The sequence below is a fragment of the Lytechinus pictus genome, chromosome 17 (assembly GCF_037042905.1).
Source record: "Lytechinus pictus isolate F3 Inbred chromosome 17, Lp3.0, whole genome shotgun sequence".
Taxonomy (NCBI): Eukaryota; Metazoa; Echinodermata; class Echinoidea; order Temnopleuroida; family Toxopneustidae; genus Lytechinus; species Lytechinus pictus.
In genome coordinates this window covers 19137902-19155472 of record NC_087261.1, presented here as the reverse complement: position 1 = coordinate 19155472, position 17571 = coordinate 19137902, and the positions used below count along the sequence as shown (strand labels likewise).

Below are 17571 nucleotides of genomic sequence, written 5' to 3'. Positions count from 1 at the left end.
GTGTATAATAAAATCACAAGTCTTGAAATACACCTTTTAGTAATACAGAGAAAGAGAAATTGGCCTAACATTGCATTTTTTAAAATAGAAAAATTAACAATTTTGTAGTGGAGGAATACTTGTTTTGCTACTTGGTAGCATAATCATTGTGGTATACAAGTATTGAGGAGTGAATCAGTAATTCAAGTGGACATATATTATATTATAAGACTACTCTGCTCAGAATATTGCATTATGGATTAGGGCTCCTGAGTATATTAATTCATAATTTGTTTCCCACTAAAATTGACCATCGACATGGTGAGCTAGAATGCTTCTGTAAATTGAAGAATTATATTGAACACCCACTATATTTTGCTGTGCATTCTTTATTTCATTGATTTTTTATTCTGATTAATATTGGAACTCTGGTGGGTCATCCTTATATTATGGTTGGCCCATCAAATTTTAAAGTAATTGAGCCTATTAGTCAAATAATTAATAATAATAATGATGTTAGACTTATTACACGGATAATAATTAATACTTATTAATTCACTCTGCACTTTACAATAAAATATAATTAACTAAACTTATACCATCTACAGGAGCTACAACAATAACTAAAGAGTTTAATTACAGCATTTATAAATCTAAATAATAAAATACCATATATATATAATATGAGGAATTAAATAGGTGGGTCTTTATTGCGCTTTTAGACTGAGAAAGGGAAGAAATATTTCTTATTGCTAAGGGCAGAGAATTCCAAAGTGCTGGTGCTGAAGATGCAAATGCTCTAGTACCATATGCTTGTAAATTAACTGAATGTAGATTTTGTGAAGAGGATCGAAGTGTATGTACAATTATCATGGCAAATAGTCATTAAGAGAGCAATAATGGGATTAATTTTCAGATATTAATGATTCTGTCAAAGAAATTGACATCCTTTACAAAACGAAGTAGATATCCCGGGAATGAACTCACTCAGGATACGTCTCATCAAGTATCATCAGAATGTCAAGACCAGCATTGCCCAAAATCCCATTAATGGTCAAGGTGAGAAGTCCATTTGAAAGTTTCTCAAATTCATTGATCGTGTGGCGCATATCAACATCCTGGTCCTGAAAGCCATTCCTGAAGTTGTCTGTTGTAAGGACAGTGATCTGGAAAACAAATTGTTAACAAAACTAAAGATGAAGGACTGCACTTGCAGCAAACACAGATTTCTTGAGAAAGTCTGTAAAATGGGAGGCCTACTGTTGTGTTGTCGCTGGATCGATATTGCACTTTTGCTTTCAACCAGAATTAGCTGAGACTAATCAATTTAAGATGTAGAGTTTTTATAATTTATATTTATTAAAGATGATAACTTAATGATGATGATGATGATGATGACAAATACATGAGTAATTAGTGACTATACTCTGAAGATGAAGATAATATAAAAGCTGCAAACTGATGTAGTATACTTTTCTGTAGCTCTAAACTCCAATCTCTATTCTGTAAAACTCTATTCTCTAAAACTGACTTGGGTTCAGAAGTGAACCCCTTTTATATTTGTCTGGTCAAGACTCTCTACAACCAAACAGGTATTGGTCAACCTTGGATGCTTGACCAAAACAATCTGTACATCATAACTTTACTCTGAATTGGGGGTTTATTTGATTAAACCTAATCTGTGAAGTCATGAAATCTAAAGCTGAAAAATTATCCCACTGACGACCATCAAAAACACAAATAAGCACACGTGGGACAGTGTATTATTATTGCTTGGAAAAAGATCTGACACCTGCCTTGAATGACATGCTTATTTTGCCAATTTCTCAGTGTGTAAATTAATAGCCACCCCATCAAGGACTGCAGTAATAATCCCACGAATTCCACTCGAAAAAAATTGGAAAAAAAATCACAAATATCATAGACACACGTACCAAATCAAAATATTTAAGAGGAACATCAAATTGGGCAAAAAATTAAAACAACCATATAAAAGATAATCACTTTACCTCATGCTCTAATGGTGCAATGCTGAAGTGGGTCAAAAGGTCATTCGCCATGGTTGGGTGACCCGTTGAGACATGAGAACAGAGCACCTCCTGAAGATAGTTTGTGTCAGGGTACATAGCATTTTGGAGCAGCTCATCAAAAGAATCTTTATCACAGACGACCATGTTGATATCATTTTCTGTTTGCAATGCCATTGCCTGGGAGAGAAAAAAAATACACCAACGGGAATTAATCTTATATATTTAAGTTATATTGCGTCGATTTATAAATGTGTAATTCCCATAAATGTTTACTGTCTTTGAGGAGCAGATAATATTTCATCTGGATATACCCTGAATATATTTGCCATCAATATTATGATTATTCATATTACTATATAAGTATTGTCATTATACCGTAAATACTGCTTGCTATTGATATGATCATTATCAATTACAGAACCCCCAAAATATACTTAAAGGGGGAGCGAACTGACCTATGTGTGGTCTTTAATTGACGGTAAGCTATAAACATACATGTCCCACCCCTCCCCCATATGCACACACACACATAATTATGGGGGGTATTTTAAACATCATAAATTTTTTTATTTTACATCCCATTTGAGGAAATTTTCAATGGACATTGTATTTCTTTACATATAAAAATTGTTGAGGTGAACTTGAACATTAAATCATGTTTGTAGCTCACCTGGTCGGGATTGACATTAGATGTAAGAAGCTGGAAAAAAAGCTCATGGCCAAGTGATGATAGAAGATTCTGAAAAGCTGTTGCATGATGGCTGATCAACTCAACCAGAGTTACAATATTAGCTGAAACAAAAAAACAATGTTCCATCAAACAATAGACAAAGTCACTAATACATGCAGGTACATTCAATCATGCATGTGTTTTTTTTACTTAGTTTGTGATTTTTTTTACATCCTGAAACCTTACCAAAGGTTTGCCTAACATAACAACAATCAATGTTATACAATGCCTGCAATCACTCATTATAAGTTAGCCATCAGCTAGTCACTAGCTGGTTAGTGATGTAGCACACTTAAATTTTTGTTGGGAAGTTGAGTTTTCTAGAATATGGTCATTAAGATTTCAGGGAATGTCACAGATACATGTACATGACATTGGCTTACCATCAGCAGTGTCTAGTCGTTGATTTATCCATTCAACAATGTTAGTGACAGCATTCATGTAACCTTTGATGTTGTCCCATTCACCATCCAAGTATAGAATTTGGTTTAGGATCTCCATTTGCTCAATCAACCTGAAAGCAAAAACAATTTGAATCCATATCTCCTCTTACCAAATATGTCACATTTAAGTAAACATATTTAAATTGAATTTATTCATTTTGAACAGAAAATTGTTCCATTGCTTACATGTACATTAAACATTACTGAGAATCAACAGGTGCAGATACAATGTGCCAACATTAATCATTATTTTGAGATATCAACAATAATTTGTAACCCTCATTTTGAAAAAAGAGATGTCTGTAGACATTCATACTTCTCATCCTGTTTCCTTTTGTGCTTGCCATTACAGATAAGTAGTATACATGTATATCCTTAAATTTTTGAACTCATCATCATTATAAAAATTATCTTCTTCAAAGTACTTATCGTCTTTATCAAAGCTAGATTTACATAAATCTATGAAAATCTGTAATATTGATATAAATATGATTTACACCATCATTACAATAAGCTTCCTAGTTGCAATCGTAAACATTACCATGAACAGTCCTCACCATCATCTTCAACTTCACCATCATCACCATCAGCCTATTCATCATAATCATCATCATCATCGTCATCATCATCGTCATCATCATTGTCAACATCATCACAGTCATCATCATCATCATCATGCTCATCATCACCATCATCATCGTCATCACCACCACCATCATACTCATCATCACTATCATCATCATGACAGTCAACATCGCCTTCATCATCTTCATTCAGGGGTGTGAGTGGTCACAAATAAAAAGATCTGAAAAAAGCTGAAGAGTGTTGAAAAAGTCTGAAATAGAAAGAGCTCCCATATTTTTTGTACAGAGGAAGGCCAAAAATAAGCTGAAATTAAGCTGAAAATCAAAACAAAAAAATCTGAAATCAGATAAAAATCTGAACTCTCACACCCCTATTCATTTTCACTATGCTCATCATCATCTTCATCAACATCATCAGTCAAAGCAAGAAAACCATGATTATCACCTGCATTATATGTATATTTGTTAAATTATTCAACCATATTCATCATAGGCATCATCATGACACCATCAACAACATCAGTATCATATCAGCATAACCATCCTCATCATAATCTCCAACATTGTCATCACTATCACGGCAAAGTTCTTGTCTAAAGCTTGTGCAGTGTCTCTTAATTTGCAGGAATCCTGTAATGAAGATGCAATAAGTCGTTTCATCGTGGCTCCCCCGCATTTCAGGGCCCCGTCTTACAAAGAGTCTATGGAAATCCATTATTGTCATAATTTTTTCTATAGGAAATTGGCACAATGTCCTTTGTAAACGAAGAGAAGCACAGTGAATTTTCAAGAAAACAATGAATGCATGAGTATACGTCATAGTTATAAATATTTTGAACAAACATGCATAATACATGTTGATGTTGCTGGCCGTCCGTACAGTAGTTGCGATTGCCGCTAGGATCAATCACAACTCTTTGTAAGACAGGGCCCTGATCATTTTGTCTAGGATGAAATGTGTGGATTGCTCATAAAAAGCCCCTTGTGGGTTTCCCGCAGGGGAGATGCAGCTCTGCCTTGTGACAAGCCGCCGAAAGCAACCATCGCCAACACCATACCTCTCTACCCACTAAAAAGAATTGTTCTACTTACACTTCATAATCAAACTGCTCTATTCCTTGCTGGAGTTTCTGAATAAGAGCCTCCACCTGAGTCACATTGACCCCTCCGATCTGCCCTATACTAGCCAGGTCATTAAGCATATCAATGTAGGATTGTACATTGTCTACTATTGTTTGCCAGTCAAATCTCTTTTCCATTCTCTCTGGAGAAGCGAGATCACCAATCTTTTAAAAAGGAGGAGATGATTTGAAGAAGATATTAAGGGTCATAAAAATAGGCTGCATTATTCAAAGGTACACATACATGACAGTTGTAGTTTATTTTTATCATATGTATCAAACTTCATTATCAATATCTGCCATAATTCCATTGTGATCACCATCAAACATCTTTAACATTATCTACATCACAAAATGATCAAAGACACTGTGGAAAGCACATATGATATCACAGAGTACATACATGTACATGATTAGTTAGATCAAGGTATGAATTTCACTCATCGACTTATCATCAATATCATCAAAATAATAATCATGAACAGTATATATCATTAACACTCATACCAACAGGTGAGGCATTAACATGCAGGGTTTAGATCTATTGTATTTAGTGTCTTTTTAATAATCATTATTATCATTACTAATCATTATTGTATCACAATAACAATTGCTCATCAAAATCATCATCATTGTCATCATCATCATCACCATTATGACCACCTTCAGCATCATCGCCATCATCACATCATTATCATCATCATCATCACCATCGTCATCATCATCATAACCATCTCATCATCAATCATCATCATCATCACTATCATCACCATCATCATCATCATCATCATCAAATGCTTGCTATCACCATCATCACTACCATCACTTACCCATTGTGTCAATTCCAAGACATCAATGCCCATGAGACTGCTAAGGCTCTCAAAGAACTGCTCACGATCAAGGTTACACAGGAGGGAGTACACGGCAGTCAGATTGAAATCTGTGCTATTGGCCGGAGCTACTGTTACGCAATACGTCGACTCCCAAGTCCCAGACAGGTGATGGGACGCAAGCTGAAAACAATGACATAATTTCAGATATATAGAAGACCCAGAGTTGCAAAAAAAATATAATCATGAAATTGTCAATTGCATGCAGTTGTTATGTTAATTACAAAGTGTCTCTGTATCAAATTTGGGGGTGGGGGGTAGTAAAAACAAACATTAAAGTCTCATTGAAAGAGATTTATTATACACAATACTGTTTTGGAACCAAGAAATAGGCAAAAGTAAGGTGGATCAACCATCCTAATTACATGGGACACCGAGAGATGATTTTGAACAAAGGCACAATATTCAGTTCTAAATTTTTGCTCTTTTTGATGACTGGCTCACTCCAAAAACAAGGCTTTTGATTGGCTCATTTGTTTCTAAAGCAGCTTCAAAACTGTGTACACTTAGGGGCAATGACAGCTTCATTTGTCAGATTATTCCATATCTTATTTATAATTACAGAAATTGAATAAAAATAATAAAACATTTAATATATATCTCTTTGCTTTTCGTACTGGGTATAGACAATTTCTTTACTGTTGTTCTCTAGTATGCTCTTAAAGTGGTAATCATCATCTTCATCACCATAATTATATTCACAATGACTACTTTCACTGTCATCATCATTATTGTCAACACTATCCCCGAACATATGGTTATAGCATCTGATCACAGATAAGTAAGTGAACATAGAATATACCACAAAAACATCTTTGATTCCTGACAGCGTGATTGCCTCTGCATACTCAGGAGCCAGTCCTAGAAGGTCTGTCAGGTACTGCTGCAGGGCCGTCTCATTTGTTATCAGGTCCAAGAACCTGTACCCTGAAAGATAAACATGGAGGAAAATTCCATGAAATGATTAATCCCGCTTCTATTTGGCCAACCCTTATTTTACTTCACTTCATTATCTCACGTCATCATTTACCATTACATGTTAGATATATCATCATTAGAGAGACTTTCAAATCTAAACTGAAGTCTTATTTATTTCAAACATAATCAGTTCTTGGCACCACAACACTCATTCAAACTCTACTATTTTCTATTTTTACACCTTGAAAAAAAAAATTCCTAGTTAGATGGGTGCTTTCTATAGGAAATACATTACTTAATAAATTCCCCCAAACAGCTCGGGGGTTTCATAGAGATTGCACCGCGTGCACTTCTCATACAATTGAGTGAATCCTAAACTTCAAACGTTGTTTTCTCAAATTTCTAACTGAGTTTCTTCTACATTCAATCAAGTACTTCTCTGGGTTACTGGTGATCAATTTGGACAACTTATACATCATTTTAAAGTTTTGAACATGCTCTTCCAAGATCTATAGGAATCTCAAAATTCATTTTTGGTGACTTATTGTTGGTTTGGGGTGGCAGGTCACAAGTGGAACCAATCAAGAGCCCTTACCAAGAGGATTGAGCGCATCTACATCAGCTTGGATGAGCAGATCAACAAAGTTGAGAGCCGGTAGTATGGAGTGCCACAAGAGGGTCTCATTCAATGTTGCTTCGATCTGTTCAAGCAAAGGCACAGGACTAGAACAAAGAAAAAATATAACTAGAAATTCACATTCTCAAGTTCACAGGATTTTTTTCCATTCCAACACATGCCGCAACAAAGCCTTACTATCACCGTCATGATGATGATCATCATCATCACCATCAACATCATCATCACCATCACCATCATCATCATCACCACCACCACCATCATCATCATCATCATCATCATCATCATCACCACCACCATCATCATCATCATCACCATCATCATCATCACCATCACCATCATCACCATCATCATCATCACCACCATCATTATCATCATCATCAACATCACCAACCTCATCATCATCATAACATCATCAACATCACCAACATCACAAACATCTTAATCATCATTATCATCACCATTATCATCACAACGATCATCATCATCATATCATTATCACCATCATCATAATCAACATCATCATCATTATTACAATCATTCATCAACATCATCACGGTCATTTTCATCATTACAATTATTACCATCATCACCATCATAATCATCATTCTTATATTTTGTTTTCCTTCAGCATTATTTTCATCATTACTCACCCTGTTGATTCTAAAGCAGCAAACCACGTCATGATGTCTCTCCCAGACAACAGAGAAGCCTGAAGCTGGTAAACGACATCAGGTGATTGAAGCAATGGAGCAAGCTCACCCAAAAGTATGATCAGTCTATAAAAAAAAATAATCCAAACATTTAGTATTTTGAAAACTATAGCTAAACTACAGGTACATACCAACAGACACTATAGCATATTAAAGATAAATGCCATTTTGTAGTGACAATTTTTTTAAAGTTCGTAAAAAAAAAAAAAAAAAAAAATTACCATGCAAACGTCTGACGCATTTACTCTCCAGTAATCAATGGCATAAACAATGGAGGATCAGTGTAGCAGTTTTTTAATATTGCATCCGTAATGCTGTAAGAGAAACTATTGTGGATATGCTTAATCTACATGTAGTCTATTTCAAATTTATAAGAATTTACATGCATTCTTACTCATCGAAATCTTGCTCATTGAGAGCAGTGGAGAGGTTTGTCAGTCTTATTACAAAGAAGTCCAGGTCTAGGTCTTGAGTCAGCAGAGGAGGTAGACTAACAAGATCTGTAATCATCTGGACTACATCCGTTGCAAGATCAATAAGAGACTCGATGTTCAGACCAGGATCTGAACTATTCCGACTCCTTATGTAGCCCTAGATAGGAAAAAATTATTTCCTGGTTAGTCTTCAAACATATAAAAATAGATTTTTAGTGCGTGGATTCATACATAAGGTTATTTAAATTATTCAATTTGTGACATGAGTGCTACTACAGAGTGACCACAGAGTACATGTACACCCAGTTATTGAAATGTCAATTTTACAGCAATTTAAAGATTTTTGCTAGCAACATTTCATAAATTGCTCAGGTATAATTGTAGACAATATAACAAGGCACAAACCTTTACAATAATATCAGCATATACTTTTTGAAAATTCAAAGCATCTGGTAAACTGTCCAGACATTTGAACTACATCCACACTATACATTCATTTCTGAAAGTACATTTTGACTTGTACAATGCAGAGTGATAGATTGAATGTTGTCAATTTAAGGAATGAAACCCGATTAAAACGGCTTCAAATAATTCATTGTCTCAAAGGGATTATGGAAAAAAATCACTAACAAGTTCGGTCAGCCGCATGAAGTCAATGCCGTAGATATTCTTGGCGGTCTCAAAGAACTCTGAGATGTTCACTGAACAGAATGCCTCTCTCACAGCAAACAGGTCAAGGATGCCATCATTGGTGGTATTATAAATGGACTCAAACTGCTCTTTGTCATCACAATAATACAGGTGGTTCCAGTTCCCTTCACGATAGTACAAGTTAGCAAGCTACATTGGAAAAAATGCAAAGAATTATTTCCTTTTTAATGAACTATAGAAAATTATTTCTTTATAGTTCCTCTTTGGCCTCTGATTCTAATACTTTTAAATAACATGGTGGTATTATAAATGGACTCAAACTGCTCTTTGTCATCACAATAATACAGGTACATGTAGTCCAGTTCCATTCAAGGTAGTACAAGTCAGCATGCAAGCTACATTGCAAAGAAATGCAAAGAATTATTTCCTTTTTAATGAACTAAAGAAAATTATTTCTTTACAGTTCCTCTTTGGCTTCTAATACTTCTAAATAACATGAATATTGTACATATATGCCAAGCATCTATGAATAATACTACATTACTACAGAACTATTGCTTTTGATATTGCTGCTGAAATTACACAATATCTATTAATATTACTTCGAGGATTATAATTACTATTATAGGCCTACTATTTTTTCTACAATTGCTTCTACCGTCACTGCATCGCTATTTTGCGAATCACCAATTAAAAATATCTTATCAATATCATCAGCTTTAAAGGGGGAGTGAACTGTGTGTGGTCTCTCATTGACTGTGTGTCATAAATACATCGTCTGAAAAAATATGTTTTCAGATATCTACTAATACTACAGAGAATAAATTGTCATGTAATTGTATTTGGATAGAGATACTAAAATGTTTTGAGAAGAAAAGTAACTGTTTTGTTACTTGGTAACATGATTATTGCGGTATAAATGTATTGATTAGTTAATTAGCAGGTTATCATTCAAGTGGGTCTATATTACTAGACTACACTAGCATTATGGGTCAGGAAACTGGCTAGGTATGAGTAGTTGAGGACTCGAGATGGCGCTATTCATTCGTATCTGCTTTAAACTGTGCTCATTGCATCCCCTCTTTTTCAAAATTCTGAATCAACCATGGATTATCCATGCACAGTACATGTAGATTGATATGGCACTGTACTTTATTGGGATATTATTAGTCGGCCTACATACATACCAAGAATATATCTGTAATATCTCCTAGTAGAGCTGTACGTATTTCATCAGGGGTCATTCCAACATAGCGGACCAATCTATCCAGAGGCACAGCTGGGTCAAACAAATCCTTTGTAAAGTTAACTGAAAGAAAAATAGACGTCCAAAATATCTTATTAATGGACACAACTGACATGTGCATTGCATCATTTCTGATGGCATAACCCAGACAAAATACATATTGTCACATAAATGAGAAAAATGAGACATTCCTTTTTTTTTATTCATAAATGTTTTCAGACCCATTCCATTCATTTCACAACAATGACATTATTAAGGTAGTATTTGATTATCTATACCACTTAACAAAATTAACCCAGTACCTGTTGGCAGTAGATCCAAGCAAAAACCAAATTGACTTACTGGAGTTTCCAAGGTGATGCTCTATGACTTGAAGATATAATTCAACGTATTTCAGGAAATGTTCAGCATCATCCCAAACGTCATACATCCTAAGCATACTCTCCAATTCAGCAAAAAGTGTAAGAGCAACCCTATGATGCAAAAAATAAAGAAAAGAGTGATCATTTCCAAACATATTTTTTTCACTTTAAACACTTGAAGGAATAAAGGTGACAAATTAAGTCTTGTATTCACAACATTCTATTCATATGAATCAAACAATTGTTTTCTGGATTCAATCTCCTCTGACTGTTAAAAAAAAGAATTTATATGCTATGTGATGTTTAATTATTTCCCTCTCTAATGGTGTTCATAAGGAGGAGGAGGATGATGATGATGGTGATGATGACGACGATGATGATGATGATGACGATGGTATTGATGATGACGTGTTGAATGTTATCATAATTATGACAGATATGATGATTATGAAGATTACAATAACAATTGTCATGATAATGGTGATGATCAATATGTGGATAACGATCTGATGTCGGTGGCAGCGCTGATGATGAATAGCTTAATGATGATGAGAAAAGCATTTGGTACTCACTGCTTAATGTCTTGTTCTGTGACAGGGGGATTCCGGAATAACTCACTGAACATTTGATTAAATCGCACACTCGTATTCCACGCTTCTTGCCAATCCAAGTTGGGGTCATTGTAGAGCAAGAGTGAGATCTTTAAAGATAAAAGGAAATTGATACAAGCTTCTAATTTTAATTATTCAATCGAATATCCTTCTCCATACATGCCAAGTCTCAAGAATTTGGCATGAGAGTCCTGCATTAGGGACTCTTGGTCATTCTAAAAACGATCACCCTCATGTCTGTATCACAACCTATCCTCATATACATTATGCACAATATCTGGTTATCTGATGCTGAGTCACAGTTCCCATCCTAAATCTCACAAATCGCTGGTCTTTGAACTGGGCATATCTGCTTCTACTGTTATGTGCCATGATGCTGACATTTGCGGAGAGATCCAAAAATTCTACCTCTCACTGTAAGATCATTCTCCATGAGGAAAACCGGTATCATTAAAAAACTCCGAGCCCAGTATCCTGCAATCTGGTTTTGTTATTCACCATTAAAGCACAAGTCCACCCCAACAAAAAGCTGATTTGAATAGAAAGAGAAAAATCAAACAAGCATAACACTGAAAATTTCATCAAAATCGGATGTAAAATAAGAAAGTTATGACATTTTAAAGTTTCGCTTAATTTCACAAAACAGTTATTTGCACACCCTGTTCGGTATGCAAATGAGGGAACCGATGACATCACCCACTCACTATTTCTTTTGTATTTTATTATATGAAATATGAAATATGAAATATTTTGATTTTCTCGTCACTGTCATGTGAAACAAAGTTTAATTCCTCCCTGAACACATGGAATTCCATTATTTTAACATTTTGTGGTTCAAGCAAGGGGGTTCTAATTGTCAAATTCATAAAAATTGAAATATTGTATAATTCAAACAATAAAAAACAAAAGAAATAGTGAGTGAGTGACATCATCGACTCTCTCATTTGGATGTAACTGGCTCGTTCATATAACTATTTTGTTAAAAATAGGCGAAACTTTAAAATGTCATAACTTTATTATTTTACATCCGATTTTGATGAAGTTTTCAGCGTTATTCATGTTTGATTTTTCTCTTTATATTCAAATCAGCTTTTTGTTGGGGTGGACTTGTCCTTTAAGATTTATAGATATTTACCTATGACTGGCCATAAACGACAATCACTGGAAAACAGGCAAGTTCTGAAGTAATGCTAATGGTGTCATCAGATGAACAAAAATTTCTTGCAGAACCATGGGGTACAACATAATCAGCTTGTATGTTCATTTCAAGCAAGCAGGACAACTTACAAAAAGTCAGAGCCACATCATTCCGGGTAGAATCCTCACAAGACGAAACAATTGGAAATGCAGGAATGCCACCGGGTGTAAAAGACATTTTTACTGCCTTTCACAACAAAATTCATGATACGAAACATGGCAGAGGCTTCTGGCTGGGTGCCCAGGCATAAAGTTTTGTTTTCAGGTTTCGCAATGCCCTACTACCTTTAACGTAACCAGGGTCCCATTTCATAGAAACTGTTATAATGACAAAAATTCATAAACAGTTTAAAGCTATTGAAACCATTCAATTTGATTGGCTGACAGTAAACTTGTTGTAAAAATTGGGCATTTGTTACTGGAACAACTCTTTATGAAACAGGACCAAGACTTTGATAATGACCTGGGAAGATTTCATGAAGAGTTTAAGTCCGTGATATTTCCCTAACTAATCAGCTCTCAGCCAATCAGATGGAAGGATTTCCAGTAGCTTATAACACTTTTCAGTGAAAAATCACTGACAACAATACTGCCCAACTTTGGCAAATTGAAGCAAGTGACAAATCAGGCAAATTTGAGTTGTTGTTGTTGCTTCTGAAACGCCCTTTGTATGTTGCACGTTCAGGCAAAATTTGGGGAAGAAGTGATCGTTCTATGGAAAGATATTGAAGACAATATGCTGTTAAATTGCATTGACGCCTATGTACATGTAAATGACGAACACACATTGCTCATTTACGACAAATTATACTTTTGTAACTTGCTTCGTTTTGCCAAAGTACGGCAGAATATTCATGAAACACACCCATGATTTGCACTCACCTGAACGATCATACTGTTTGCTTGGAAGATATCATTCAAGAGAGCATCGACACTTGTCAGGTTGAGGGAGCAGAATATCATCTGGATGGTCCCGACATCAAGAGAGGAATTGAGTGTCTGGTTGAAGGTCTCTTGGAGGAGACCGGAATTACACACTGCTTGGAGAGGGTCATGGTTCAACCACACCTGTGTCCACTATGGAGTAATATGAATGATAATAATATAGCATTTATGAGGCACTGAGTATCTAGTTGAATATTCAATGGCACACTTTATATTACCCCGGCTCTAGCTGCTAAAGTCACTTGGTGCATTCAAGTAATTAATCCTGCCAGGTACCCATTCACCTCACCTGGGTTGAATGCAGCACAATGTGGGTAAATTTCTTGCTGAAGGAAAACACACCATGGCTGGGATTATACCCAAGTCCCTCTGACTGACAGACAAGAGTCATAACCACTAGACCACGACGCCCCCACTTAAAATGAAATGGAAATCAAAGCTAAATTTCATATGCTGCATCTTGAATATTACAGGGCCATGAAATAAATGTTAGTAAAGGGAGGGCAAACTGACCAACATTATGTGTAGTCTATCATTCTTTATGTTTCACAAATAGCTAGTCTTAAAATGTATCTTTTATGAGAACTATCGATAATCGAGAGTTGTGATTTAGCCTATACTTTTAGAGAAACTAAATGTTTTTTGAGAGAAATGTACTTGGCTTGCAACCTAGTAACATAATTATTGTGGTATGAATATACTGAGTAGTGGGTTAGCATGTTATCATTCAATTGGGCTTATATTACAAGACTATGCTGATCAGAAAGTTGCAGTATGGGTTCAGAGGCTGGACAAATTTGAGTCGCTGAGGCCTTGAGGTAGTGCTAATGAGACTGCTGGTTCATATCTGCCTTATAGATGTATATACCTTATCTGCCTGAACAGCCAAACCTAAGAAAGCATCGATGACCTCCTCAGAAACTTGTAGATCAGTCAACAAGTCCACAAGGATTGTAGGGTCAGGAAACAGTTCACTGAACGTAGGAATGGCAAAGTCTGTACCTGTGAGTTGTATAGACAAAATATGATTAAATAACGACTTGGCATGAGGAGCACAAATATAACGTTCGTTAGAAGAAGAAGAAATAGAAGAAGGAAAGGCAAGAATGAAAAAAATCAAGAAGACAGGTAAAAAAGATAAAGAGAAGACAGTGTTCATCATTATAATTCAGAGGGGTGGGGTGAGTGTTGTTTTCATGATTTGATGTCAGAGTTCATTATTTAATACCAGCCCTCAATACATACATATTACAAGAACACTTAAACAAACATACATGTAGTATCAGGCCATATAGAAATTGAACAATTATGTTATTATTATCTTGTCTTGAGCATGATGAGAGCTGTTCGATAAGAAGAGAATGTTTGACTATATATTTCATAGCCTATTGACTACCAAAGTTATATATATATATCTATATCTATATCTATATGTTAGCTTCATACAAGGACTTAATTAAAGTGAGGTATATAAAGTGGACAAGATAAAAAAACTATTTTACATCCTGTCATATACATGCACTTACCATTGTTGTTTGTTAACAAATCAGTGACAACACCATTTATATAGTCCATCAATTGGACTTGCTGCAACCATCCCTCCAGCATAGACACATTGAAACCAGGAATGTCTAATGTCTCCAGCTGAAGAAGAACCCTAAAAACAGAATAATAATACAATAATTAAGGAGCATAATATAAAAAAGCTTTATGTGAACATATAATAATAATAATAACAAAATAATAATAATAAAGGATTTGTATAGGGCACGTATCCACCTTCCAAGGTGCTCAAGGCGCTCCTATATTACCCCGGCTAAGCTAGTCTACTGATTCTGGTGCGCACAGCTTTTTGAGGAATTACTTCCTGGCGGTACCCATTTACCTCACCTGGGTTGAGTGCAGCACAATGTGGGTTAATTTCTTGCTGAAGGAAAACACGCCATTGCTTGGAATCGAACCGACGTCCTTCAGAATGAACGACGAGTCTAAACCACTAGACCGCGACGCCCCCATATATCTGAACATATCTGAATATGTGGGGACCAGGGGACATACTCTTATTAAGTTGCTCTCCCCGGGCATCGAACAGAAATATAAAACGTGTAGTATTATTATGTTTTTTTAGTTTGTATTCTATTGTTTGTAATTATTTGTATTATTGTTATATGTTCTGTATATGTGAACCACTAGATGATTTTTATGCCATTTTTTTTTGTGCATGACAATTAATAAATTCAATTCAATTCAATATAGCACAGAAACTTCTTTAGACATTGCACAAATTGCAACCACTTACATTACAATGAATAAACGCTGTTTAAAATCTTAAACAAGTTGTTTAAGCCTGTTACTCTGGCAACATCTTGTTCAAAACTTCAAACAATACTTGTCAGAGAGACGGCATTAAACAACGTGCTAACAAATTTTAAACAGCGTTTTTGCAGTGTACAATCTTGTCCTAGTGCATGGATATGTGATGACGAACAAATGTTTGAATGTCACCACTTGTACATTGAAGAGCAGTTGAAATACATTTTCATCACATTGCATAAAATGTGATCACTTTTCTGTCTAATTTCTCTTGTTCTAATTCCAAATTTATTCATTGAAAGATCTTGTAATTGTAGTATTACCAATTAAAAATATTCCACTAAGCCGATGAAGTATTTCATCAGGACAATGGAACTGTGTTATTTGCAAATTATTCAAATTTCAATGATACAATAAATACTAAAATGATATAATGCAATAAAGAAACCATGTGTTCAAAATGGCAAACATATTTGGTATATTTCATATGATATATATTTCCATGTGTGCACCACACTGTATAGTATACCCACAATGGTGTTCTTTACAATAAACCAGTCAATAGTTATTGTGAGTTGAATAAGCACAGTCTATGCAAAACCTGCTACTAGGTTAATTATTAAACCACGAAATACCGCATATAACTGTGTTTATATCTTTGTTGTGTCTGGACTTGGATAATAACTTTTAACGAAAGAAGATCGTTAACAAGCGGTTATCCACAGTCTAGACTCCGAGGTCTATATATATATATATATATATATATATATATATATATATATATATATATATATATATATATATATATATATAGATGTATTACACATTATTATCATAGAAGTCATAAAAGTTACATAGAATACATTACTCACATGTCAAGTCCAGGTATACTGCTCCCATTCAGGGCCTGCTCAGTCAACCTCTGTAGCCACTGATTTACGATGACCTCCGACCTGTTATAGACATTCTCCCACCACATGAGGTCAACGTTCACATTCGGTGGGTTCATGACGAGGGCTCCAATCAGGTTAGAGAACTCCAGCATGCGTATGGAGGCAGCGGTCTGGTTGAACGGAGGTAGGGTGGGATCGCCGGAAATGATTCGCTCAATCTTCATTAATGCATAAGTGAAGAGATTGATATCAATTAAGATTACTATGTGAATATTGAAAGCAGGTCCAAACCTTTGTTAAAGGGTCAATAATGTGAATTAGATTTCATTATCATCTAACATTCCTGTATTATATACATGTAAGTGTGGTTGTCTTTGACCTTTTTTTTTCATATATCTTTTAATTTTCATGAAATTCTGAATGGATCTTTGCTGTCATTTTTTAGTGCCCTCCCTTGGTAATCCCTTTGTACATTCATCTATTGAAATGACAGAATATCAGAATGCAACGTGTACATACAAGACCATATCCTAAAATATTTAGCTCATTTCACATTCGAAAAGAGATTTTATATAAAAAATTATAAACCTCTCTTTAAGAATGTCGAATAATCCGTTCCTCTGATTGGTCGAAATTGAGGTCATGTAATCCACCATGCCTGCAAAACAACAAACTAAGGTGGTTACCAAGGGCAACGGGCATAGTTAACAAGATTTCTGCCCCTTAATTGCCCCCTGACCCGCCCCTTAACAACAGGCATGGCAAAATCTGGCTGAGATCTCCATGTGATTGCGTGCAAAACGTTGTTTCCTGCGGTGATTGCGGATACCATAAATATCCGCGCGATTTGATCGAAAGTTTTAGACAATTCGCG

General features: G+C 35.3%; 1 protein-coding gene across 3 annotated transcripts in view; it reads right to left on the bottom strand.

Moving 5' to 3' along the window:
• Positions 1-17571, bottom strand: part of LOC129280160 (uncharacterized) — a 149222-nt gene that overhangs the window by 67402 nt on the left and 64249 nt on the right. For all 3 annotated transcript variants that reach the window (XM_064111805.1, XM_064111806.1, XM_064111807.1), the window contains exons 45-62: positions 16677-16915; positions 15018-15148; positions 14360-14493; positions 13429-13623; positions 11311-11438; positions 10719-10849; positions 10318-10439; positions 9110-9319; positions 8440-8636; positions 7986-8111; positions 7291-7418; positions 6580-6704; positions 5718-5900; positions 4859-5052; positions 3123-3253; positions 2680-2801; positions 1989-2186; positions 967-1145 (exon numbers count right to left, since the gene is read on the bottom strand). In XM_064111805.1, the coding sequence (XP_063967875.1) occupies positions 967-1145; positions 1989-2186; positions 2680-2801; positions 3123-3253; positions 4859-5052; positions 5718-5900; positions 6580-6704; positions 7291-7418; positions 7986-8111; positions 8440-8636; positions 9110-9319; positions 10318-10439; positions 10719-10849; positions 11311-11438; positions 13429-13623; positions 14360-14493; positions 15018-15148; positions 16677-16915 (2873 nt within the window). The remainder of the gene's footprint in view (positions 1-966; positions 1146-1988; positions 2187-2679; positions 2802-3122; positions 3254-4858; positions 5053-5717; positions 5901-6579; positions 6705-7290; positions 7419-7985; positions 8112-8439; positions 8637-9109; positions 9320-10317; positions 10440-10718; positions 10850-11310; positions 11439-13428; positions 13624-14359; positions 14494-15017; positions 15149-16676; positions 16916-17571) is intronic.